This window comes from Carettochelys insculpta, chromosome 17 (genome assembly GCF_033958435.1).
Source record: "Carettochelys insculpta isolate YL-2023 chromosome 17, ASM3395843v1, whole genome shotgun sequence".
Lineage (NCBI taxonomy): Eukaryota > Metazoa > Chordata > Testudines > Carettochelyidae > Carettochelys > Carettochelys insculpta.
Window position 1 is genome coordinate 20,340,710 of NC_134153.1, and position 27,623 is coordinate 20,368,332.

General features: G+C 44.4%; 1 protein-coding gene across 3 annotated transcripts in view; it reads left to right on the forward strand.

Moving 5' to 3' along the window:
* The window catches only part of PREX1 (phosphatidylinositol-3,4,5-trisphosphate dependent Rac exchange factor 1), a 230,694-nt gene that overhangs the window by 67,017 nt on the left and 136,054 nt on the right, over nt 1-27,623 (forward strand). For all 3 annotated transcript variants that reach the window (XM_075011780.1, XM_075011781.1, XM_075011784.1), the window contains exon 2: nt 25,160-25,231. In XM_075011780.1, the coding sequence (XP_074867881.1) occupies nt 25,160-25,231 (72 nt within the window). The remainder of the gene's footprint in view (nt 1-25,159; nt 25,232-27,623) is intronic.

Below are 27,623 nucleotides of genomic sequence, written 5' to 3' on the forward strand. Positions count from 1 at the left end.
GTATGGAGATCAGAGAACCTAGGATTGTTGAGGAAAAAGGAGAATTGAGGGGGGAGCTTGACAAAATTTGAACCTGTGGATCTAGCGAATCTGGTAATTTTATCATAGACTAGTAGCAAGAAAAGGCACCAGAAATGCCAAATACTGGAAACTCAGGCATCTCAGTAATGCAGATATTGAGTTTCCTGTCCTGAAGGATTTCTGAGGCAGCCTTATGTTCTATAGGGTGAACCTTGGAGCAACACAAAACAAAGGGGTATAGCTGGCCAATGCCTCAGCTCAGCTGCCTGCAGAGATCTCCCTGACCTGACTGTGTGGAAGCACTCTGGGATGCTCTTTGTGTTTGAGGCTGGTGGAGAGATGCTCCTGACTTACTAGTGCCTTGTTAACACTACCACATCCAGGAGCTGCACGTGCCCACTTCTCTCCACCATACATCAGGGGGTTCAGATCACACTGCGTGCTGGGAATCAATAAGCGAGACCTTTGAGGACTGGGACAATCAGAGAGAGAGAGATGATGATGAAACACTGAAATCTTGGCAAAGATGTGTGACTGTAATACATACAGGACAGTTCCATATTGCTGTAATACCTTTCAGACCATAGCCAAGATATCAGCTTGGATTTAGGAAAAGGGCCCATTGCAGGACTGTACATAACACTTATACTTTAAGCAAGTGCTTAACTCCCATTGCAGTGAATGAGATTTGTGCTTAAAGTTATGCATGTGCTTTAGTATCTTTAGTATTTTTAGCATCTTCCTGAACCAGGGATTACATGATATCTGAAGCCATTCCTTCTCCTTCCCCTACCTTGTCCCTCTACCCTGACTGCTATTCTTAGAGAAGGCAAAGGAAAACAAGAACTTTGAATGACCTGCTTCTATAACCTTTCTTTACTCTTAACAGGCAATGTTGGAGAGTTGGTGTTCCTAAATTAAGCTGCTTATGGGAGAACTTTGAACTTGGATTCGCTCAGATCAGTTTTTATCTTCCCATATAGTCCTCTCCCTTTGTTCTGCCGGCTATCTGTTTCTACCTGTAGCTTTGTTTGCTAACACAGTCTGGATGCACTGCAATCAATTTTCTGATTGAAGGTCCTCTCAGAATTACACTTCAAAACTGAGCTGCAGCTCTTTTAAATACGAGCCATATCTATAAACATTCAGCTTACAGTGAGGCTTGGAAATGCCCTAGCACTGTTCAGATACTTTGCTCAAGCCCATCAAACCCTTTCACATCTAGCAGGATTTGTGACATCCTCCACTCCCTCCTGTATGCTGCAAAATTATTAAGGGTTATTTATGAATTCTTTGCAGGAAAGATAACAAACCGAAGAAATGCTTTAGACTGGTTTTCCCAAAATCACAATGTGTTTTTTTTTTCTGGCTTCAAGGTTTGATCTCAAAAATGAATTAATCAAACTAAATGAAAATTATTATTATATAAAATATGACAATGAAATATTTCATCATCTCCCAGGGAGTAAATCTCTCATTCATCTCTTTATCTTTCATTGAGGGATCTCAATAATAAATGGCATACAGTTAGAAGTATTGTGGTTTATTTTCCTTTTTTTAGAAAACAAAACAAAACAGCTAACCCTTTTTTTAAAAAAGGGAATGAAGTGAAAATAGGAAGAGGCTCCAGGTAACCATAGTGTGCACAATTAATTACCCGACTGAAAGGTGGCTGGACAGCCGGATTAATACACAAATTCCTGCGGAATGTGCCAGGGGATCTGTAAGTAATAACTACAAATGATCAGGACTGTACAATATACCTCATCAGATTTCTGACATTCCTCACTTCCTTTAAAAATTATGCTGCAAAGAAGTGTGATTGTGTGGTTTGTGACAATCCCTCTGTAATTAGAGGCATTGTTGGCAGCTCCAGCAAAAGGGATAGAATGAAGAAGAGGTACCAGTCTGTCTGTATGTTCAATAATTGACAAGGCATCACAAGCAGCATGATTAAAGCTGGGTAAATTAACACTATGATAATGAGCCTCTGACACTGTCAAAAGAATGGAGCTGTCACCTTAGGGATGGAGATCTGTATTATTTTAAAATCTCTTAAAATTATTCCAGTTCAATAAATATGCACATTTCAAATAAAGATTGATCATTTATTGTGAAATGTATGGAGCCAGGGAGAGGAAAACAATAGATAGCAGGTTTGGTGTAATTAATGTACATGAAAATAATTAGCTGGGATTGTGCATCTGCTTTTTCTGTCCCTGGTATGTTATTCAGCATGGACTACCTGGCTTCCACAAATAAATGTTTTAGATTTCTGTGACATGCCATCTGTCTTAAGAGGCTCCATAAATATGCATGTGTATCATTGACAAAGAGAAACACTTGAGAAAGGAGACGTGCACTGAGGTGGGCAGTGAGCACGCAGTGTATTCACATCCCATGGAGAAGGGAAACATTGACTGGGGAAACTAGGGGAAGATCCTGCTCTGATGATCTCTCATCCATACATCGTAGACAGAACCTCATTTGTACATGATCTGAAAGACACTCCCAAGCAGCAAGTTGGGCAGACCTCCATGTTTCAATCTCTAAATGCTGAAGGGCTAAGAAACCTTGGAGAAGATGGAAACTGAGACTCCAGGGAGTTTTCAGGTTGTACATCTCTAAGAAAATATTGACCGATTGTTCACACAAAGAGTTCTCCAGCTCTGATGGATTTCAGCGGAGTTAAAAAGTATGTCCCTATTCTTCTCCTCTAGTTCTTATATATTACTTTCAGATATTGGCAGGATAAAATAAGGTATCACCTTCAGGATATCCATGACACATCTCTCATGGGAACCAGTCTGGGTACACTGACCTTTAAGCATTGCATAGTTTAGCAAACTCAAAGTTTGTTAATAAATAAAGAGCTAGTGTAAGTTGTATGTGCATCTGGCATACAGCAACAAACTCAGCCATGATCTCCTCTTTTCACTAGGCCAGTATATTGTCTATTCTAGGTTTGGGTCAATGTCATCAGGGTTCTTCACTCAGCTTTCCAGTTGCTCCCTTTCTCCATCACATTACCCTAAAGCTTCATTACCAAATGCACCTGACTGAGTCCTCTGTCTTTCAACAGAAGCATTGCCTACCCTGTGGATTTTTCTTAGTTACAGTCATTGTTGACAAGTCATTGGTGAAGCTGCACCTGTAGAAACCCTTAGTGAACGCCACTAGCTGAACCAGTACAGCTTACGAAAACAGGGCAAGCGCACTGGTGCCATTTGACGCCTATAACAGGTTTCCTAGCCTGCACTAGAAATTTACACTGGTATAGCCAGACTAATGCCTTGTGTCCAGCCACTGATGGCTGTAGCCAGAGCCAATCCCAGTGAAGGCCTGGCTTTAATTATGTCTCCTGTCTTTCCTTATACTTAAATGGGGGAAACAGGACCAACAAACTGGATATTCATTGGTCTCCTCTGCTCTTGCTCATGCAGTTCTAAAGTGGGACTCCGTCTGAATTCCAGAAATCCGATGTACATCATGAAGGGGGTGAAAATGGGATGTGGGGAACAGGGAATAAAACAGAAAAACCTTTTGGGCATGAACAGAGGGGAAGACCCAGTAATTCAGAGGCAAATCACCGTTTGACAGGAATGCCAGAATCCTCTCATGTTGTTGATAAAACTCCTTAACTGCACTTTAAAATCTATGGTTTAAAAACAAACAGGTGGCCATTGTGACAGGAAGTTGTACAGAGTTGGCCTGAAGGAAACACCCAGTATTCTTGAGCCAATAGGGAAAGCTGGAACCTGAAGGCTGTTTGCAGGCAAGTTTCTGGGCTTGCAACGTAGTTTTCTGCATGTAACATCAACCCCGAGCCCCTAGGTTGCTCTTGGACAAATCTCTGATTTATGTACACTTGCCATTTAATTAACACTTTTTTCTGTGCACACACAAGCAGTGGTGTTAACCACAAGATATTACACAAAAAAGCATTAAGCTTCTGCATTTACATTATAGGCTAAAGGCTAGTCTACAGTAAACAAGTGCAAACAAACCATGAAGCTTTATCTATATGTGTTGGCCAAATCATTCTACCTTATCCAGACTAGGATTTAAAGGTGTGATGTTATCTAATTACCACCTTCTAAAGTCTTGTCAAGACAGCCCTTTGTAAATGCCTGTCCTTCCCCTCCCCCTCTTTAATGTGACTGGTTTAACATGCTCTGAAGTAGAACTGCTTTGAAGCGTGTCTTTGCCCACAAAAGCTTGTGGTACAAAATATCTGTTCATCTATAAGGTGCCACAGGACTTCTTATTGTTCTCGAAGATACAGACTGACACGGCTACCTCTCTGATACTGTGTTTTCAGTTGTGTTTTAGAAGGTGTTAGAAGAACTAATTCAATCTCCTTAGCTGCAGCAGTGGGTAAAACAGGTTGAAACAGCGCTAGAGTTCTGTAGACTTTGAATAATTTGTGTAAACTCGTTCAATTTCTGTAATCCGTATTGCTTTAATCCCCATCGTGTTCACTAGGACTATTCCATAAAGGGTCAAAAGGTGAATAGGACAATTAAGGCAAGATTTTCAAAACCAGAGGCCCACGGTCTGCATGCATTTTTGAGTGAACATTTTTGCCCTTAAAGTGGCCTGCATGATTTAATTGTGGTTGGGTATGCAAATTGGGTGTGCGGTATGTGCAAATAGCTAGTTAGGCTCTGTAACTGTGTGGAAATGCACCCAATAGCAGAGTCTACTTCTTCCAAATCAGGACCTCACACTTAAGAGCCAATCTTATTCATTTTATTTTATATTTTACAGTAAAATTGGTTACTGTTTCAATTCAAAATTCTGACTAAAAAGGAGAATTTATTAAACTGGCAGGACTTGAAAGCCCAGATTTATATACGGAATTCTGAGCATCTCTTCAGATGCACCACAAATCACTGGCAATCGCCGAGTGTTGCTTTTATTAAAAAAACTCATCTATTTTTTCTACTTTCAGTATTTGATTGCAAATAAAGTCTCTGCTCTATGTGAGCCCTCAGTGACTGGCACTCAGCTGAATTCACTCGTGCGGTTTGGACTCTTACAAAGATTAAATGCAATCAGTGTGTAAACTTGGTGGGGGAAGTGTAAATCAACTATTTGCCTTGGCCGGGGACACTGTGGTGGGAGACCTGGGCTTTGGCAGCACGGTCATGAGCTTGTTCTGGGGGGCTGACGGAGAAGGAGCATGTGGGGAATGCAGTGCAGGCAGCCTTTGGAATGGCTGAGGATGCTGATAGTCTTGGACGCACAGCTCCCACGCTGACAGACAGGATGAATGGCCAGGGTGTCAGTTCCAAAGGGAACTCCTTGTGTGCATTTCTTGGCCCAAAATTAGGTGCTACTATTCAGCAGCTAATGAAAGGGCAGCTGGGGGTGGAGGGGGATGAGAGGAGAATATGGCAGCCTGAATGAATGGGCTGCTGAGCCCAGCCAGTCAGCGCGCTGGCATGCAGGACGAATCATGAATGTGCTTTTCCTATTAGTAGGGGCCGTTCTTAAGGCTTCGTGTTTTGGGGTGCCAAAGCCCTGGATAATCCTGGCCTCAGATCTAGGATTTTCAAATAGCCCATGTTCATAGAGGCTGTCCCAGTTTCCAGATGCCTGTCTGGGCAGTAGGTTCCTTGCTTTGCCTCTGAGCAGGGTTCCCTCTAATTTTTCCCATCCATGGGCAGAACATATTTTCTTCTGTGCACTGAGGCCTGTGAAGATGTTCACCAGCACTAGAAACACAAGCTGCTGGCTGTCTGCTAATCAGCTGGGCAGCACGTAAGTTTCTCCTGGGCAGCTGCCCAAGTGCTCATCTTACGGGGAACGCGGTCACTGAGCTATTTCTACCAGTAACTCATAGTTCACATGAGGAGGAAGCCTGCTGGGGAAAGCGCTCAATCGACTTAACCAGGCCTTAGTGTTTGAATGCAGTCTGAGGTGATGGGAATGCTGGAAAGGCAGGTGACTTGCATTTCAGGCAGTAGTGTGCATTTTGCATGCCATGGAAGCACTGAGTACAACTTCCTGACTGGCTGTGCCAGTCCCCAAATGCACATGGAGGGGGCCATGTAGAACAATATGGCATCCTTCTCACACTGACCTCAGACCTGTGGCATGCAAAGTCATGCCTTGCATGGAAGTGTAGACCTGCATACCTTATTACAATTGTCCTGCCCCGCCACTGCTGGCAGGTCAGGTTACAGTAGCTGGCTTCTCAACTGCTGCATTATGTTTAAAACATAATGGTCTGATTCTTTGCCCTGATTCAGAGGAAGTGGGCATTGGAGGCTGTGTGTGATATGATTGTGTTCTGCAAGAACATGTGTTCAAGGAAGAAATGCTGCAACGAGGAGCAGCCATCACGGCAAAACAAATGTATGTGAAGGGGAAGTATGAAACCCGGTCTTTTGTGAGTTTGGAGGGGTCGGGGAGCAGATATCTTTAGATTGTGTTCTGTCTAGCTCTCTGATCAGGTGAAATGACACCCAATTTCATGTTTGTTTTGGGAGGCACAGGACAGCAGCCTTGAAAAGTAGCCTCCAAATGGTAGATGCTTCTCTGAACAATCCTGACTTTTGAAGTCTGCAAAACGGGGAAGGAAATCTCACAGGGACAAGCTTTCTTAGGAGATAATCTAGTGTGTTCTATGAGCTGGAGAAGACTGTAGATGAGAAGCCTTGTCTTGCAGCGCTTTGGTGCTCGCTCTTCCATATGGGCCATGTCTACTTGAGTGGCTTTTCCCGGTGAAACTGAGCTTTTGCTGGAAAAAAACACGGAGCGTCGACATGGCAAATGTGCTTTGTCGACAGTTTATTGACAAAACCTGGCACATCCATTGGCAGTGTTATACCTCTGCCTGTTAGGTATAACGCCTCTCTCAAAAAAGTGTTCTGTCAATAAAACAGCCATGTAGACGCTCTGGGGCCCTTTTGACAAGAGACAGGGCTTCCAGTTCACCGAGCAGCCCTGTTTGCAGAGCTTCGAGTCAGCGATTCTGTTGAGAGAGGGCTGGGCTGTCTGGCTTCTCTCTGTTGACAGAGCCGATTGCTCTTTCGATCCTCTTTTGTGTGTAGACACGATCTGTCAACAGAATTTTTGCCAGGAAATCCCCTCCAACTGACTTCTGTCCACAGTGGCTTCTCCTGTAGACATGGCCATGGTGTGGAGGGCTGCAAAGGCAACTGCGAAAAGAGGGAAAAAACGGACTCATTTCACTTCCAGAACAATTTTTGGATTGGTTCAGAATTTGGGGCCAAAGTTCTTCATTGTGAGGATTTTACCCTGCCTTTTTGCCCAACTCTGCATTATTTTCATTGATCAGAGATTTTTTTTTTTGTGTTAACGCACGCTGCTGAGGTGCACAGACATCTTCTAGTCAGTGTTGCAGGGTCCTGGTGCTAAGAGAAAAATAAAGGGCTGACTTTGTGATAGTGATCTTCACATCTCTGTGTCTTACTGCGCTCAAGTGGCTAACTGTTCATTGCTGTGGTGGGTTTAGTAAAGAGTGCAACTCAGGTTGGTATCAGTGAGCTTTTCATCAGCTGAACCATTTGTTCCTGTTAATGTTGTCAGTTGTGAGTTGTTCAGCATGTTCTTTTAATCATTTTTTAAAAAAAACATACATGGAAAAGAAACTTCTTTTGCAGGAAAACTAAACCCCCTTCTGGTCAAAATTTGAGAAGTGCAGAAGTGTGTGGTCAGAGTCACATGCATGTAAGCCCCAGGATTTGCATGCCTAACCTGCGACTGGGGTGCAAGCTTCAGAAATTATGAGCATACCGAACTGAGCTTGTCAAAATCTGGCCCGTTATTTTCTTCCTCTGCAACTATAAAGAGAGGGTTTGTTATAAGAAGACAATTTACATTAATAGCATTAATGACAAAGGAGTTTTAATTCAACATAGAAGCCTTCCTGTTTTCATTCTGTAGAAATGGAAGCACCAGTCCTGAAGTGCAGCTTTGCCTCACTTGCAATCAGTGCCAAAACGCCCATTGACTTTTTACCCTGGGGGCTTGTCTATACTAGCCCCCTTCTTCGGAGGGGTCATGGTAATCAGCCCGATTGGAGGAGGCTAATGAGGTGTTGTGATGCAAACTGTTTTGGGAGTAAAGGAACTTTAGAGTTCTGCAGGTACTTCAAAGCACCTGCGCCTACACTGCCTGTCAGTGCTCCGAAGTTGCTAAGTTTGAAGTTCCCACAATGGCTATTATGCTGATGAGGTGCTGCATATTCATTTCAGCACCTCATTAGCCTCTTCCGATCGGGCTGATTACCGTGCACCTTTTGAAGATGGGGGCTAGTGTAGGCAAGCCCGGGGTGTGTAGGAATAATGAATGGAGCGAGGACGCATCAGGGTTTGAAGAATGGAAAAGACTTGTTTAATTCTACTGATGATTTTACCTGATTTACAGACGAAGGTACGATTTGATCATCTCACCACAAACCTGGAAATAAGAAACTTTCTATCTCTGATACTAACTCCATGTATGGCCTTGAATAGATCATTAAGCTTTCTCCTGCTTTCCTCATCTGCAAAATGTGGATTTTTACTGCTAGCTTCAAACAGGAGTCAGAGGGCTCAATAGGCAATATTTGTGAAACGCTGCATTATGTTTATCTGTTCTGGGCTCCTACAGGCTTTGACTATTTGCAGCTTATAATTCAGGGCTATTCTTTCTTAGAGGAAAATGAAGAATCCTGCATAAACATGTGGATAATTTCAGGTGAACACAGCTACCTTAATGGGCACAAGCAAGATTGGACATTTCTGAAACTGAGTAGAAGTAGCTTAGAAGTGAGCTCTATATTGACTGGTGATATTGGATCTCAGCACTGGGTGGGTGAAGCCTGGTAGCAGCAGTTGTTCTGCTTGTAAGCACCTCCAGCTGGTTAGCTGTTGGGACAAGAATAGCAAATGAGAGCAGTCCTTAGTCTCATAGGCTTTGCCTACACAAACTCTCTTGTCTATCTACTTTATGCAACTGTGTGTAGCTGAAGTTGACATACTGCGGCATCTTCCACTTAGTAAGGTTGTTGGGGGCTATTTTTGCATTAACATTGGCTACTCTTGGTATAATACCTGAGTCAATGGGAGAGTACCCAGAGATCAATTTATCATGTCTAAGTACACACGATAAATTGAGGCTGGTGGGTTGATTGCTGCAGTGTTGATCCACCATGTAGTGGAGACACGCACAACCCTCAATGCAAGGCTGAAAAGGAAGGTGGGGGTTGAAAAATGGGAGGAAAATTTAGAGGTGGATATGAAGCTGTGTACTGGGGAGAGGCTGTGGAGGGCCGAACAATTCAGCTGAAGTTTGCTGCAGTAATTCCCGTGAAATTGAGCAAATTGGTGTTGGGATTGAGAGCTGAGAACCCTGCCACAGGGACCAGTGCTTGGCAAAATAAATATGAAAAAGCAAATAAAACAAATATTTCACTGTGCATTGAAATCTTTCAGACTTGATGTTTGACTTGGCCAAAGTTGCTCCTTAAGAAAAAAATACATGGTTAGCGCTTTCTGTTCTCATTTCCTGCCAAATAAAAGGAAGGTGGAAGCTTTCAAACAAATGGTTGTATTTGTTACCCAACTGTAGAAGGGAGTATTACTTTGAATTCAGACATGCCTCCCTCCCTGAAAAGCCCACAGAAATAAACAAACTGTGGATCTGATCTTGCTTTCATCGAGGTCAATAGGAGCAGGAGGAATCCCTATATTCTTAGTTTTTGTGGAGGATTTCAATATGTGCCTTTCTCTAGATTGAGTTTCTTTTCCATTTATCCTGAGCAGGTTAATCCTGCAGCTGACAGACATGCATTCTCGAACCGCTTGTTTTATGAGGTGAAAGAGTCCACAGTGAAGAAAACCTCAATGCTCATTTTGCTTTTTGAAAGCAGCCCAAAGTGTATTAGCCATACACTCTCAGGGGCATAGTGTGGTGGGGGAGAAATCATCTTTTTTCCCAGATGCCAGGGGAGGATCATCCTGCATTTGCCCTTTCACTAAATCACAGGTTTTCCTATGTATCTGCATTTCTTGGAAAGTGCCCAGCGGCTGCAGAGAAACAGCCTCTGGTGGTATGCTTTGACGGTGAGAATCCCAGCCTGTCATGGCCCTTTGTGGGGTTTGTGCTGCCTCTGCAGAAAGCTGAGCTCTCCACTGTTGCATCACAGCCGCCTAGAAAAGTTCTCCTGGCAGGATATTCACAGAGGTAAAGACCAGGAGTTACACTGTTTGTGTTCCATACTGGAGCTCCAGGTGCCAGGTTTGAACAGACTTTTTGAATGCTCCAGACACCTTTAGAACCATGCATCATAGAAGGACAGATGCCGTGCCAGGCCGGCATGATTCTCAGAACTAACTAGAGGAGTTGCTGTTCCAACTCCACCAATGCAGGTCCCAAACACACAAACCTACACCCCTGTTCAGAAGGTTTATGTGGAGCAGGGGGGTTGATAACAACAGTCATTAACACTTGCTATATTAACTCAGGTACACCATATGTCTTCGCTGGAATTCAGTACGTTTTTTGAAGTGGATTCATGGCAGCTGTTGCCAGATTCTAAGAGCAGCTCTCTGCATGTGGAGGGCACATGGAGGCTTTGAGGCTGTCGTCTCTTTATCAGCGCTAAAGTTTGGCTAACAAGCATCCCTTGCATGGATAACTGTGCCCTGGGGAAAATCCCTGCAGATGGGAAAGTCTGCCTTAGTTTAAAATTTTATTTGGTTCCTTTTTAGTTTTGTACTACAGCGGCTCAGAAAAGTACCAGAGAAATATCATCTTTGTTCCGTCACTGTATCTTGCTGGGTCCTTTTAAAATCTAATGCAAAGATCAAAGTACAGAACTGGTGACCTCATTCTTTCTGTACTATAAAGGGTACCTTAGAATAGTAATGTAGTTGCACGTGCAAAGTAGATGCACAAATGCTGATGCATTTTGTGTGGGCAATTGGGTTACCTTTTGGGCTTTTAAATGACAGAATGCACAAAACTGTGAATGCAGCTCGTTACACACTTACAGACACACAAATAGAGACCAGTGTGAGGCCTCTATGAAATTACATTTCATCGAGCATATGTCCCACAGCAGCATCTGAATATTAAGGTCCAGTTTGGAACTTAAGCTACTTCATTGGCCCTTTAACCAGATGACAATTAGAATTGAGCAAAATGTGCCTAATGAAATACAATGTGCCTAATGAAATACAAAACACATGTTCATTTTAGGATTTTCTTGTATGCTTAAAACATATACCTGGCTTGTGGGTCACCCAGTTTCGTGAGGCCCAGGAGCAAGATGGGGTTATAAGCTGGGGGTGGCTATAAAACTTGTAGCAACAGACTGAATCTCACCTGTTTCAACAAACTGAGGAATCTGAAGACCAAAGGCTAGAGCCTTAGCTGTGTAATTTGGTTTTGGTGAAGTGAGTCTATGGTTATTTACCTCAGCTGAGCATTTAGTCCGGCCCTTTAGTGGATTTCTGGAGGTTCACACCTGGTCCAGTCATTTATTTGTGTTCAGCAGAAATGACCCTTCCGCACCATTGGAAGACCCAGGAGGGTAAAATCCCAGCCCCATTGAAATAAGCCTCAAAACTTCCATTAATTTAAATGAGGTAAGATATTAACCTAAAAAAATTCAGACTTCCTTGTGAGGTATTTGATATTCTGACTAAGGACGTATCATGCAGAAGAAAAAGAGCAGGGAGAGAGGGAGATGTTGGAGACAGTCATTTCCCCATTCTCTCAGTTCTTCAGTTACAGCAGAAGAGACCAATATAGTTGCAATCATGGTATAAATTCAACAGGGTCCAGCCATTTGTTCTCCACCAGTTTAATATTTGGACATGGGTTTGTGTGTGATTGTGGGCCGGGGAACCGACAGCGTCCCTGCGTCTTTAAGAAAGGTTTGGGGGAGCAGGGGTTTGGCGCCTCGCTCCCAGAAGGGATGGGGCTGGGGACAGCCAGTCCTGAGCACTGCCCAGACTACTGTGTGCCACCTCCCTAGCCCACAGTGCTGCCCAGAACACACTGTGCAGGCCCCGGAAACAATTTCAAGGGAGCTTGGGTCCTTTTGAATGGCCAGGCCCTGGGACAGTTGTGCCCTTTGTGCACCTCCCCTAACCTTCAGCAGGCCTGTGTGGGTCCTCTTCCAAACCTGAATTTGGCACCAGTTGATGTTTGTGGACACTCTGATGCTTGAACCCCCCCGACTGCCTCACAGAGAATGGAGCAGTGGAACACATCCCAGCATTCCTTGTCACTGTTGGGCTCTGTTTCACTGGACAGGCGTCGGTGGGCTAGAACTGGCTTTAGCCTGCAGCTCTCTTTCAGGCGGTTTAGGTAACATAGATCACATCCTGAGATCTTTATACGGTGTTTACTCTGCCCTTTCTCCTCTGGCTGACTCCCACTGAAGTCAAAGGCTGAATATAGGCCCTCAGGATTTGGCCCTCTGGTTTCATGGACCACATAAGAGAGGGATAGAATACGATGCACCTTTCATGTAAATTGCGCCCTAAAGCACTATGCAGAGTGAGATGAGGCAGCAAAAAGATCAGACAGAAGCATAGGGAGGGACAAATGAAGAGGCCTAGGAAAGGATAGCAGTTGTGTGGCATTTTCAAAGGAGCCTAGGGAAGATAGGTATGCAGCTTACACAGAGCCCTTGGAAAATACCAGCTGGCTTGTTTTCACCTGAGATCAGAAGGGACCTGGAGTAGCAGTGAGAAGCTACCCAGATGGCAGGAGAAGACTCACAGAAGAGGTGAGATTATGTGCAGGGGTTTGACTGACTGAGGGCAGATTGGTGGGAAGGGGAGGGAGATGGGGAATGCGGGAGCATGCCCACAAAAGGTTTTCAAAAGACAGGTGGCAATTGTCACTTGGCACCGGAAATGTATGGAAAATCCTGAGTGTCGCTTGATGATGTGATCATATGGGCTTGGCTTCTTGGTGCGCTGAAGAATGAGAACAGCAGCAGCATTTTACAGCCACTGCTGCCTCTGGAGCTGGGTCTGGGAGAAGCCATGTGGAAGCTGCAGTGTAAAGGTGGGAGGTGGTGACAGCCAAGAGGATTTAGGTTGAGGTCAAGGCAAAGGTATATAAGGGCTATTCAGCCAGTTTGCAGCAACAACCCTCAGTCAGTGCAAGCAGCAGTCTTTAGAATTGTAATGAATACAAACCGTCCATGAGAAAGGAATCTCCCCCTCTGGACGGAAGTGTCAGACTGGCCACGTGTAGCTCTCACTCCCCACTGGTCTCACCTTTCTATGCTATCAAGGCACAAATGACTTTTGTTCCCTTTTTGCAGGTTTCAAGTATAAACATTAGTATGATGGAAATATAGACGCTAGCTAGGTCCTTTCCTACCCTGTTCTGTAAATGATTTTCTCCAGGAAACTATGATAGGTGAGGTCACAAAATTCACAAGTCATGGATCCAGAGAACACAGCTCTACTGAGAATATCCATGTGTATATGCATATTCATTTTGCAGGAACAATAATCCCAACTGCAGCTTGCAAAGCAAGAATGCTGACACACTTATGTGCTGAGAGACACGGTCACACACACGAGTTGAGCCGATTCTCTTACATTTCACTACTTGCTCTTGAATTTTCTGTTTGCACTGTGAGACTGGTGCCAGCCAGGCAAGCCAGCACTGGGTACTGAGTGACTTGCAGACACAATCTGGTCACATCAGCTGAGATTTAAAATGGATACTAAAGGAGTGTCAGGGGTTTAGAGTGCCTAACTCTCCTGGGCTCCACTGAAAATCCCAGTCCCATGCAATATCTACATTTTTGCAGTCCTCTTCATTACCCTCTGTTTTATATGGCATGATACCCACGTACAGGACGGCTGTTAGATACGTCAGTCGTTCATTTTGATGTACGGGTGGTCTTTTTGGTGCTGGATTAGTTAAGGGGAAGGATAAATGCCGTGCTATTAAGGATTTGGCTTGTGTAAGCAGCAGCCACTTCTCATGTCCAACATCTAAAGAAATAATCCTTCAGTTTATTCATTCACTTCTGAATTTTAAACAGCTGAGTTTCTGCGTTCTTTTCCACAGTGCACTTGGCCCTCATAGGAGTTTCTCATATACTGTGTTAAAAAGTGTGAGCAAAAGGTTTCTTGTAGCCTGTAACAGGGCTTGGGCTTAACTCCTATTTATTAGATTGCCAGTACCAGTATGTGTTTTATAATGCTTATAGACATAATTATTATTTATCTGTCTGAGGAGGTTACAAAAATCTCTTGAAAGTGGTCTTTGTAAGCATGGCTTGACCCATCTCAAGGACACTTCAGCAGTATCCTCTGTGCTTCTCCCAGTGTTTGTTCCGAGAGGCAGATGTTGCTTCTGGATTTTGTGACTGAAGCAGTGTTTGTTTTCTAGTGACTATCACAGGCAGGCTACCTTTGAAAAATGTTCACGCAGCCTTTCAGAGGAGCAGAGGATTTGGTCCTTACACTGCTCTAAGATTCCTGTTCATAAAACATGCATAAACCTAAAGACTGAGAACATCTGAGTGAAAAAAAACCCCAATATCTCTTAGAGGAGGCAGGGAGCGTACAATAGCAAGAAAGAGAAAATAATTTTCTGGGTAGAATTCTGCAGAAAGCATAGACGCATACAAAAGGTGATGGAATGTACAGTACTAAACACAAGTGATTATTGCTATTAACCCACCTTATCACAGGGCTAACAGAGCCCAGTGCACTGCAGGTGCTTTTATCTTTGAAGAAAAAGTGCCAATTGGTACAGAAAAGTAGATGTGATATTCTGCTAAGAAAAAAGCAATGATGCAAGCTCCTGAGCTTACAGATCCAGAGAGGGGCTTTCTAGACTTGCCCGTGTATAATACACTGCTTTCATTCTGCTTCTTTTTTATCATTTCAGGATATTTAGCATTTCAGTTCCTCTTCAGAGATTAGATTGACATATAAATATGTGCCAGTGAGGTTTGTGACTTTGAAGCCAACATAATACACAGGAAGCACAAAATTAGGGCAGTAAAGAACATTGTGATACTATTTCCTGCCTCTAAACACCTCTGCTCATGAGGCAAGTCCTTGTTCAGCTGTTTGCAAATGAATTAATTAGGTCTCAACCCCTTCTTAAAGCTTCATTCTTCATCTCAGTTGTTACCACTGTTTCAAAGGGGTAGAAAATGCTCTTCATGTGGTAAACACCACACATAAGTATTTCTTGGCAATATACTCATATGATGGCATTTCATTTCTTTTCTTCCTTTACCACAAGTTTGATAGGAGCCTAAATATGAGCAGTCAGTAATTCTGCAATTAACACAATAAATTGGGGCAGTATAAACTGCAATATAAAAGGGGTGATAGTAAATTATAATAATAAATAGTTTTGATCTCACGCTAGTTTTACATGGGTGTAATGTCGTTGATGTCAGCAGCGCTGCTCTGATTTACACTCATGTAAATGATGTTATACCCATGTAAAGCCTGTATATGTGAAATCTGAATCAAGCCCGATAGCGTACAGTGAAACACTGGCTTTAATCCTGACACAGCCTCAATAGTTTTACATACCATACAGTCCATGTAGAGACAAGACCACTCCATTCATTACTAAAATCCAGCTTTCGCTGGAGTGGAACCAATTAGCTTTTTTAACAGCACACAGCACTATGGGACAGTTTAGAAATGACAAGAAGAATTACATTTCCAGGTGAAAGTGTTTGATTTGTAATTGAAGATGCCTGGGAAATATGGCAGAGTTCATGTAAATTCTTGCTTTCGGTGGTTTCCAATTTGTTTAGGGAAAAGTACCCAAAGCCTGATTTTCCTTAGACCTGCATGTTTACTTGGAAAGTGTTAATATGAAAAGATGTCTCACATCAAATTGAAGTGCTTGGAAATAGCTCACATGGCATCAGAGGTGTCGACAGCCCTGTGGGCCCCAGGACAAAGCAGGAGGGCCAGGCCAAGAGTGGAAGGGATGGGGTCAAGGACAGTCAGCTCTCTGCACTGCCCAGACTGCAGGGCTGCCCTGCCTACCGTTGCCTCACAGCTGCACACAGGTCCAGAGATGCTGCAGCACTTCAGAATCACAGCAGCAGTGTCTGGAGCTCTGGGCCCCAGTGCAACTTCCCCTTTTGGCCTCCTCTTCTCTCCCCCCACAGGGCAGATCTGTGGCTCACAGAGCGTTTGTCACCTGGAGCATGAAGGATGTTCATGTCTCCTGTAATTGCTGCAGGGTGACAGGTTATGATTTGTGCATCTAGTCCACACTGGAAGAACACAAGCGCTCTGCAGTGGTTGAGGGCTCGCAATTAAGCAACTTGAACTAGGATGCACCTGCATTCAAAACCTGGGTTTCACCAAATGTTCATTCGAAGTTGCCCAACTCTTTTAATACATCCATGTTCCTGAAGAGATTCTGAGGAGCTGTGCTAAGATAATTAAGTTATACAAGCATCAAGCGGGTGCCCCAATTGGTCCAAACCACATTGTGTCAGTCCCCCAAGGGCAGTGCTCACCAGATCAATGAGAAGAACAAGGAGGTGTTGTTAGGCCCACTGATGGGGTGGGCAGGGGAAGTGGGGAAAAGGCAGTTGCCCCAGGCCCAGCATTTCAAAGGGGCGCAGAGCTCCAGCTGCCGCGGCCGTAGCAGCAGCAGTGGCCAAAGGTCCAGGCCTGGGCCCCTTTGAAACACACCAGCGTGGTGTGCAACCTCTCCACACATAGCGGTTGGGGGTGGGGCAGTGCAAATGGGTGTTATTCCCAGCCTTGCCTGATTAAAGTATAGAAACTGTGGCCAGGGCCCCACTTTCTGGAGGCACATGATGAGCTCAGAATCTCAGCTTTCACTTGAAAAGCACGTTTCTGTTCCCTCCGAGAGGCAGCAAAAGCTTGAAAATGTGGCCTGCATGTAACTAACTCATGTCTGAGTTTGCAGGGGGCCTGAAAGAATAACTCCAGAAAGCATGAACTAGCCCAGTTATCTGAACTGAAATTTGCAGGTCCCCACTCCCACAGTCCCTTTAATTTTTTCCATCCTTGGGTGGAATAAAGTTTGTTATGGGCACCAAGGCATGCACAGACATGCACCACCAGTAGAACACACTGCCCACTCCCCACTGTGGGCACTCTGCTTATCAGCTGAGTGGCACCTGAGTTTCTCCTGGGCAGCAGCCCAAACCCTCATCTTGCAGGGAATGCTCTCTCGTGCTCAGACCCCACATCCCCATCCCATCCTGCTCCTTAGTACCCCCTCCCATTACTGAACCCCCCCTCACTTCTGGCCTCACCCCAGAGCTGACGGTGGCCCCACAAAATCTATTAGTTTCAGTCTCCCTAGCTTAGTGGTGGGCAGGCAACATGTGGCCCACTGGGGCTCCACCTGTAGTCCACAGCCCCCTTTCTGCTCCCCTTTCTCATGCACCTCTCGCTCACTGGGGCATGGGAGCCCTGCACTTCCTTCTCCTCCTTGAACCTAAACCCTGAATCCCGCTAATCAGCTCTTTGCAGCTATTCAGGCTCTGTGAGGGCAGGGGAGGAGTGGGGACAAAGTGTGAAACAAGCAATTCCTGGTGCTCTGAAAGTGCTGGGAGAGAGGTTGAGGAATAAGAAGTGCAGGGGCCTCATGCACAAGAGGCATGTGGCAGGGAGGGGGCAGACAGAGGGTCTGCAGGCTGCAGGTGGAGCTGCTCCGATGCTGGGGGGCATTATCCAACCCCCCTAGTTATCCAACATTCTGTTTCATCCCACACTGTCTCAGCTGGTGTCGGATAAAATGGAGTGTTGGATAAGCGGAGGTTGGATAACCATGTAGTCTGTCAAATACCTTATCCAAGCCCATGTACGGCATCAGCTACCAGTTGAGGGAAGAGGCTACAAGATAGTGCCCTTGCTGATTTTGTGGTGGGCTGTCCGATTCTGTTTGGTTGTTTCTGTTCCCTTTTTCATTTCTTCCCAAGTAATGCACAGCTTCTCTTCCTTGTATTTACGTGGAAATCTCTCTCTCTTACTGCACGATTGAGGAAGTGTGCTTTGTATTTTGGATAGGGAAGTTATGCATGGGTCTCCTTGCAATCTCTGCTCTGTTGTTTTAGGCACAAGGTTTTTTCCACTTTGTTTTCTCCTTGTTTTTATTTCTTCTTTGTAATCACTGGTTTTAGATTTGGTGAGAGCCTAACCTTGCATTGTGTATTGCATGTGGTAGGTTAGAACTTATCCTCCCAGCATGATTAGCTAGGGCTATGACTCAAGTTTGGCCTCTAACCTGGCTCCCATCCACACTCAAATATCTCTAGGTCATGTCCACACCACAGAGCTTGTGTCGGCATAGAGCTGTAGTTACTTCTATCCTGAGTGTTCTGCTGTCTATCTTACATGAGTGTGTATTTTTCACCATCTCATCCAACATAGCTATGCTGGCAGAACTCCAGAGCATAGACTAGTATTCGCTTGAGGTAAGTGTTGCTTTAAGGTGGAGCTAGATGGCCCATCAGGTACTGAGGGGTTGAAATTCCAGTGCACATGACACTTGAGCTGCTATTTCAGGGGATGCAGCAGCTACTGCTAATCCAGTCGCTCTGCAAAGCCAAACACTGTGCTGTTATTTTTATGAAGAGAGCTAGTTTGTTAGGTCTTACTCACTTTTGAATGTGGTTCCATTTGTCTGGAAGTTAATATTGTTGAGGGCTGGGAGTGCAAAGCTTCTTGGAGTGTGGTTTTAACAAGCCTTCTTAGTGGTTTGTGGCGGAAAAAGGGGGAGACAGGAAGATAGCTGAGCATCAGGGTATGTACACACAAGGAAAATGAGTGCCCTTACCACAGATTAGCTAATGCATTGTAACTAAGTACTGAGGTATGTTTAATTTTCCCTCCTAACACACGTTAAAACTGCACCAGTCTTGTCCACACCAGCATTTATCATGTGATCACATTTACTAACAAGTGGTAAAAACACGGCTTGTGTCTTAGGCTATGTCTACACTGGTGTTTTATAGACAAAATGCAGGGAGCGTCCAGATTCCCAAGTCGTTCTATTTACAGTAAATCGACAGAGCGCAGCACTTTTGTCAACAGCCGTATCCCGCTCTCCACAAGGCACACCTTTGTCGACAGAGCCTGTCTGGACGTTCGGGTGAGGGGGGCCCTTCCATCGACTGACAGGGCTTCCAGGACACCAGAAGTTTGCACACTTGGCAGTTTGGCCGCAATCTGTTGACAGAGGATTTGTTGGACGAGATCTTCCAACAGACAGGTCTGTCGACAGATTGCTCCAATCGAGACGCAACCTTAGTGAAGACAAAGCTTAAGTCTGGGGTCTGCATGCTCCAGCTGTGGCTCTTTAAGGACTTTTTTGTGGCTCCCGAAGTTATAATTGCAAAGTAAAACAAAAACAAAAATATGCTCCTGATTATTTTTGATATTTTAGTGAACATCTAAAAGCCCAGTAACAAACAACTCATATCTAAATAGCAAACGATACGTGATCTTGAAACATTGGATAACTCCCTATTTAATATGTGCAGTTTGTTGTGGGATATGTGTATGCACTATTCTTAAAATAGAGCTTACAAAAAGTATGGGTTGACATTATTTATTAAGGACCATCTTGTATTCACATGCATTGCAGCTCTTGAATTATTGAGTTTATTTTACCGAATTCGAAAAAAATAGGTCTTCTTACTCTTTTGGTTACTGACCCCAGCCTAAGTAATTAAGGCCCAACAAGACACAATCAGAACCCATTTCAGAGAGACTCCAGTGTGATTATTGATCTATAAAAAAATGCCTATTCACAAATTCTTGCCTTAAACTTAATGCTACAGGCAGTGGAGATTCTGAGTTGCACAATTAAAACTAAATGACTAGCAGTTCTGACAATATACTGTCAATATAGTAAACTGAGTGCCATATGACTTGCATTCAAAGGGAGGCATTAAAAAATGTGACCTGGTAAAAAGAAAATATCTATGTAACTATTGTTTGAATATTCCAATATTGTGCATTTCCCTTTGAGTCTGTAAGAATGGAAAGGACTGTATTTTTCCTCTTCTTATCAAAAGGCATGATGCAGAATTCCCTGTCACACGGTACAGAATTGAAACATTTCACTTCATGTCTCTTCCGCTTAATATAGGTTTGCATAAATCTAGCGAGGCATTTGCACCTTGAGTAAATAAATATGTGTGATGTGTGGTGAGTCCGACATGGCGTACTGTGTTTGGAAAGCCAGCAGAACTTTAAGACAATAAATTACAGACTCATGGTACGCAAATAAATATTATGTTGATGCAGCAGCAGAGTTTTAAACAAAACCAAAGTCCTCCACGGGCTTTTTTTCTGCAAGGGCCTTTTTTAAAGCAATTAGCACAAACATGGGGAAGCAGGAACCTCGAGTTTCTAAAGAAGTAGAAGAAGAAGGAAAATTTCCTCTACAGATCTGGCTTGTGCCATTGACTTGAGTGATTCCCTATTTACTTGTAGATGTTTGTTGTGTAGCCCTAGTGCTTTGAGCTAGGCTCTACCTCTCTGTGCGGGTGTGCCACCATTTTCTCCTTTTCCGTTGTGCATGCAGCAATCTACCACTGAGTTGGAGCTTCTGTAAAATGCAGCCTAATGGCTGCATGGGACCAAGGTATATGGGCAGCTAGAATTGGAGCTGTATCTGTCTACTGTCCGTCCAGTCCTTCCAGGTTCACTGCCATGGTACCAGAACACCTTCACAGTTTAGCTGCAGATTTGTCACAGGATTTTTCAATTAAAAATCACAGAGTGTTCATGGGAAATTTAGTAAAAGTTGTTTCTGATTTAAAATAATGCCATCACAAATGAGAAGAAGGGGACGAATCAGGGGAAGGCAAGATAATGATCCCACCATGCCTGCACCCAGCAAAGATTGTTCCTGCAGCTTCTGTCCTGCATGTGGGGCCAGATCTCCACTCCAAGTATAATCTCCTAGTGTACAGCAGAACCCTGAGATACGCACATTCAAGTTGCACATATCTCGATCTCCAGTGAGTGGCAGGGAGCTGGGAGCCTGGCTTTTGGCTGCCCGCCACTCACAGGAGCAGGGAAATTTGACTTACTTGGGGTTGCACAAGAACGTAACCTCTGCATAAGTTGGGGGTCTACTGTACGGAGTCATGGCACTGCTCAGGTTTGGCCTGGCCACCCCTCTGTCATGACAAGAGCCGGGCCACCACGCTGAATCTGAACAACACGTCAATCTTATGTTCCAGGTCTCAACACCAGTCACTGAAATCTGGCCCAGCCTCCCTTTCACGATTATGGGAGGAGGAGCCACCAGATCAAACCTGAGCAGCATTGTGACAAGTGTTCCCCATAAGCTGAACACTTGGGTGGGTGCCCAGGAGAGATTCAGTATCACCTAGCTGATTAGCAGAGTGCCCACTGCCATGATGTTTCTATTGGTGGTGCACATCCACAGTGCCTTGGTGCACATAATAAAATTTACTCTTTCCCTAAAGGGAAAACATTAGAGGGACCAATGATTGTGACCTTGCACATCAGCTCACAATTCCCAGAGCAGGGAGCTGGGACGCATCACATGGGACAAAAGCCTCAGGAGACATCACTGCAGGGTGAGTTTATTAAAATCACAGACTCAAAGATGAGTCATGGACAGATGGGGAAATCGGAGCATCCGTGACACATTTCCCACCATGACGAATATGCAGCCATACTTACAATTTTCTTATCCTGTATGTCTTAAGCTGCTCTCCCTTCCCACACCAGCCATAGTTTTCTTTATAATTCAGGGAAGGGACAGGGAGGTAAGGTTGCCCTAGACATGGCAGATTCTTCAAAGTGTGCCCTACTTCTATGCCAACAACTGAGTGGGAAATGGTGCTGGTGTGGGTGTGGTCTAAGCCAGGGTAGCATTACCAGCAAAGGATTGGTGAAGTGTTGACTCAAAGAATTTAAGAAAATGTCCCTGAAAAAGACTTATTTCCCCAAGGATACCGGGAAGCACGTTGGAAGGAAGGTAGCATTGTCATACTAACCCAACAAAGAACATTAGCTGAAGGGCTCTTATTTCACTGCTTGGACCGTTTTCTTTAGTTTAGTCCCAGTGACCGTTGCAAAAGGTTTTGATTTTAGAAGAGAAGGGATTTAAAACCAGAGAATGGACAGTTTTGGCTTTAATGAGTCCAGATTTTTATGGTTATATTTTGAAAAAACTGGCTACTAGGTTTCTAGGACAAAATAAGTAAATAAATTAAAAAAAAATAACCCTGCCCCCAACAACTACAATGTAATATAACAACTGTCTTATTTGGATACTGGATAGATTGTTCTTTATGCACATCAAAATGATCAGAAGGCTGGAACAGATAGACTGTCTCTCTTCTCCCTGGCATGCCCTTTTCCTCTTTCTTTTTTTTCTCTTTCCTGCATCTCGCTGCTTTCTCACCTCACTGTCTCTGTGCACGACCCTCGCTCTCTCTCACTCTCACCCACACAAAATGATCTATTCAGACAGGCATCACACAAAGCTGTTTTTCAAATTAACACGGGCTCTGCTTTTTAGTGACTAGACCGTAACAGCTAATGTGATTTGCACCTTCTTCCTACCAGTTTTCTATTATTAGAAATATATATTACTGGGACTTAGATGCTGGTAAATATTAGTCATCAGTGGAGCTGCTAATCTTGATGATTAATTAATTATTCCAATTGGATTTGTTATTTCCAAATAGTGAAAGGAGCCTGTATTAATGCAAGTGAAGGGTCCCTGCTTGGTTTATAGTTTTAGAATTAACGGAACAGGTTTTCTGTTTCCATAAATCTTGACACCTGATGCCTAGTGCTCAGATATACCCAAAGCTAGAGCTGGGAGGGCAGCATGCTCCCCATCCTCGCTCTCACCATATTTCCTTACAATTCTGGTGCCATTGCTCGTCATGATGTGCAGTTCATCTCAGACAATCCTAATGGCTTCACCAGTTACTGCCAGGACCTTTGGAAGCACATTACAGTTGAGGGTAACTTCACCAAGCTTGCTGGTTAAGGGTATTGGCTGTGTTCTTATAGACTGGCTCCTGGGTCATTACAAAAAATATTCTATCCCTTAAAAATACTGGTTCTCATACCTTCCCATCCTGGTACTCTGCTCTCCACTACCCATACTTAGCTGGGATCTATGTCTTCCCATGCAGTGATCTAGGAAGAGAAAGATGATTGTGACCACAGACATTTGTTCGTGAACCCTTGGTTGAGAATCAATGGTCTGGAAATTATATATCTATGACAGGCCTTGTCTGTTTCCAACTCTCCATCCACCCAACAGTTAACTGTGTACTGGCACCCTTCCTTGTAGTGTCTGACCACCCAATTCTCTCCTTTCTGCACTGGGGCAGGGGTAACAAATGAGAGAGTGAGAGAGCCAGGGCTGAGTAGGTGCCCAGGCAGTGCTGAAGGGCATATAAATGGGTCAGGCTTATACTCTTCAAGGCAAGAAACCAGAGGCAGCGACAGTGGCAGGTTACAGGTTTGATTCAGCAGTGCAGCTCCCTATGGTGTTACAGGTCATCGCCAGCTCCACATGAAACAGAATAAAAAATTAGCTGGGTCTGCATCTGCCAGCATAGACCCTGTTCAGACACAGTCCAGTTTCTTAAGGCTTGTATTATTGTTCAGTGGCTAGGCCTCTTTGTCACATAAGTAGAAAGGAGTGACACACACCCCTATTTGTCTCAGGTGGGTAAGAAAGGTTCCTTCTTCCCCTGCTTGCCACATTCCCCAGGGCTCAGCCCTTTGATGTAGGAGGTGAGTATAGAAACCAATAACAGGGACAGACAGGAAAAAAGCTTTTCTCCTTTTATGTCCAGACCACTTTAATTGATCCCAGCAAATTCACTCCTCTGGGTTCCCCCGCAGTCAGCCTCCTGTGTGGGTGCTTTCTGTTTTTGCTAGGATGCTGTGGAAGAGAAGCATAAAATTCCCTTCTCACCTCAAGGGAGGCTTTAAACCACACCACTGTATCTTCAATGCCCTCTGATAAATCCTTGTCAAACACATTGTGGTCATAGATAGCTACTACTGTACTGAGTCGGAGGAGTTCTGACGTTAGTTTGCCTGCACTTTTCAACTAGTCTAAGTAAAATGAAATGGAAATGAAAATTCAATTCAGGCATCATCTGCAGTATTCCATTTCCTCAAGTTCTGGGTACACTGAAGTTGTCCATAGTCTCTGGTCTTAGCTCTGACATGCCCTCAGCTTCTGCAATGTGAATATTCATTGTTGTTCCTTGCAGTTGTCCTCATTGACATATACCTTGAAGGGAGACAGGGGTTTGCCTCCGACAGTCAGGTTAAAACAGCTGTGTCTGTAAGGGCATGTCTTTGCTATGGGCTCAATGGATGGAGCAGTAATCTATCCAGCAGGGGTTGATTTATCGCCTTTAGTATAGATGCAATAAATCAACTGCCAATCGCTCTCCCGTCAACTCTGGTGCTTCCCCTTAATGAGGAGCACAGAGAGAGTCAAGAGGAGAGTGTTTCATGTCAGTGCATCACAGCAAAGACCGGGTGATAAGTACATCGACCTCAGCTGCTCTGTTCACAGGGCTGAAATTGTGTAATTTAAATCAGACTCCCCCTGTAGTAAAGACAAGCCCTGAGAAGCACAATTGGAAGTGATAGGAGGACATCTCCAGTCAACACACTACAGTGAAGGCACCATGGTAATCAGAGCTAAATATGAATACGTTATTTGTGTAGCGGCAGTGGCATAATTTAGATTGATCTATTGTGATAGTATAGACGAGCCATAGGAGAGAAGAGGAGCATTCAAGACAATAAGCAAACAGTCCCTCACTTTAGTCTGCCAGTGCTAACAGCTGTTTAAATCAAAAAGTGTCAGTGGAGCTTCTGAGGCAAGATACTCATTACAAAGCAAACCCCAAACATCTTTGAGGGAATATGTTTTATGTATCTAAAATGCTAAGCTAGGTCTACAGTCCCAGTAATGACTTGATGTAGATTTAGATTCAGATCTCAGCAGCGATGGGTCTGTTGTGTTATAACATTGCACCCTTGTGTGGCTGGAGGCTAGGGAGAAGCCAGAAGGCACAAGTAATGAACTCAATCAGTATTAAGTCATTTGAAAATAATCCCCTTTTCTCTCCCTTCAGGCATTTCTGCATAGAATCAAACAGAATGCTGTGGACAAAGCCGAGAAATACATAACAGAGGAGAATGTCAAGGTATTTCTTCCAGCTTTCTCATTTTATTAGCAAATTTATTAATTTATGTGAAAAACTCATAATTAGGAGCAGAGAATCCTGGGAAAAAATATTCATGAATATTTTGAATAAGAAGCCAAACGCCCATAGGTCATATTCACACTTTGTTTTTCATTTGTTCTAAGTGACATTTGACTTCTAGGAATTTTAGTTGGAAATAATTTTGAGGAACCTTTGGAGAGTGAAATTTTTGGCAGGCAGATATGGAAGTCCTACAGTTTCAGCCATTGATCTAAGGCTCAAATTGAATTGGGGCTTACTCATGTACTGATGAAATCAATGAAAGATTTGCTGAGAGCAAAGGTGAGGCTCTGACAGTAACAAAACAACGTGACAGCAGTAGCATCCTCTTCATGACATGAATAAGGAATCGATCACCCCTACTTTTCCTCAGAGTTGGCTCCTCCCTTTCATTAATTAGTATGACTATAATGTCTAGAGACTCTTAATCAATGTTTATGCCTTGGCTGTGCTCTTCGGTGTATACAAAGTAACAGGCCTTGCTTGCAGACAACTATCTACTTGTCAGACAGAACAGATGGGAGGCACAAACCAAAGGGAAGGTGAGTTGGCAAGATGAGGTAACTATAAAATGAAAAGAGTTTAGCTAAAAGTCACAGCTCGTCACTTAGTCCAGCTGTGCCCCATGGGAATGATTGCGAAGCATTAGGGGAGGTTAGAAGGAGGGATTTAAAAGAATAAGGATATAGATTTTACCAGGGAGTTGTCCCTCTGCATGTGGTGAGGGGGATTGGGCGAAAGCAGGGAGCAGCTGGAGGGAGAAGTAGACGTGGGCAAGTGAGGCAGAGTGAAGGCATCATGAGGCATCCCTAAGTGGAGGTGTGGGAATAACATGCATGCTGCAAAAGATGTAACAAGTAAACCAATAAACCCACATACCTATTTGCAGATTTGATGAACAGACAAAGATGTGGCTCAATGTTATTTTTGGTACTATTATTCACTTACTACTAAAACGTGTTCCAATTATGACTGTTTCATAATCAAACACAATAACCACCAGCCCATCTAGAAAACACCTCACTTTCTCTGCTGAGTCAATGGGTTTGAGCTTGACGTTCCCTGGCACCTTTTTGGGAAGGCATCACTATATTTTTGGTTTCTTCTTTTGCTTGGTGCCCAGAGGGCCTTCCTGACACTGCCCTTAAAGGCTCTTCTTTATTAATGATTATTTATTATCTTAACCAGCTTGCAGTAACCACATTTCCCTTTGGCAATGAGGGCCAGTGTACGTTACAGTGGAGGTGGGCTCATGGTGGCGCAGTATGAACAGTCTTTCCTCCTTTCTGTTCTCACCAAAAGCAGTTTCAGTCTGTTTCCTGAAGCCTTCATGGCCTCCCCAGGATCTCACTGGTGCCCTCACTACCTCACTGGGGCCCTGTTGAGGCAGGTTATCACTTGAGCTGCGTATCTCTGATTACCAGGGAGCTGTGAGGTAGCTGGCACCTTGGCTGGATTGTGGCACAGACTGAAGAGTACACAGTAAGCCCTCGATTTAACAGACTAATGGCGGGAGGGGGGTCTGTTAAAACAGAAAGTTTGTTAAATCCAAGTGGTTTACTGTATTCGCCATCACCCGTGCCCCAGCCAGACTCCCTCAGCTCCCACCCCCCGGATAAAGGCCGGCGACTCACCAGAGTGGCTGGGGCCGGAGGAGCCACTGCTGCTGGAACCGTCACAGGCTCCTCTCACCAGGCGTCGGGCACGTACGCCCTGGCAGGTGGCACTTGCGTACGTGCCCCACCTGTAGTGGGAGGAGTGAGTGGCGGCTCCAGCAGTGGTGGCCTTGGTGGCTCTTCCAGCCCAGGCAGCCCCTCAAACCAATCTGGCAGCTCCTCCTGCCACTCCTGAGGCCCCAGCCAGGGCAGCAGTCCCAGAAGCAGTGGTGGCCCCAGCCACTGCAGTGGCCCCTTCAGCCATGGCATTGTCTCTAGCCACAGTGGTGGCGCCATTCCCTCCTGCAGCCCTAGACACATCAGCAGCTCCTCCAGCACCGGCAGCTCCAGTGAGTTCCCAGCATTTACTCTCCTTTTTTTTTTTTTTGGAGGGCGGGGGGGAAGCCAAACTGAACACGCAGTCCTGTGGCACCTTAGAGACTAACAAACGTACTAGGTCATGAGCTTTTGTGGGTAAAATCCACTTCCTCAGATGCGTTGGAGTGGAAATAACAGAATACAGGGTGTGTATATAAAGCAGAAAGGAAAAGGAAGCTACTTGTCATTAGTAAGACCTTCCTATGTGGAGACAGCTATCTCAGTATAAAGTGCTGTGTGTATGGATTTAACTGCAGCCACATCATGACGCTTGTCATACTTGTACTGTACAGGTGTCG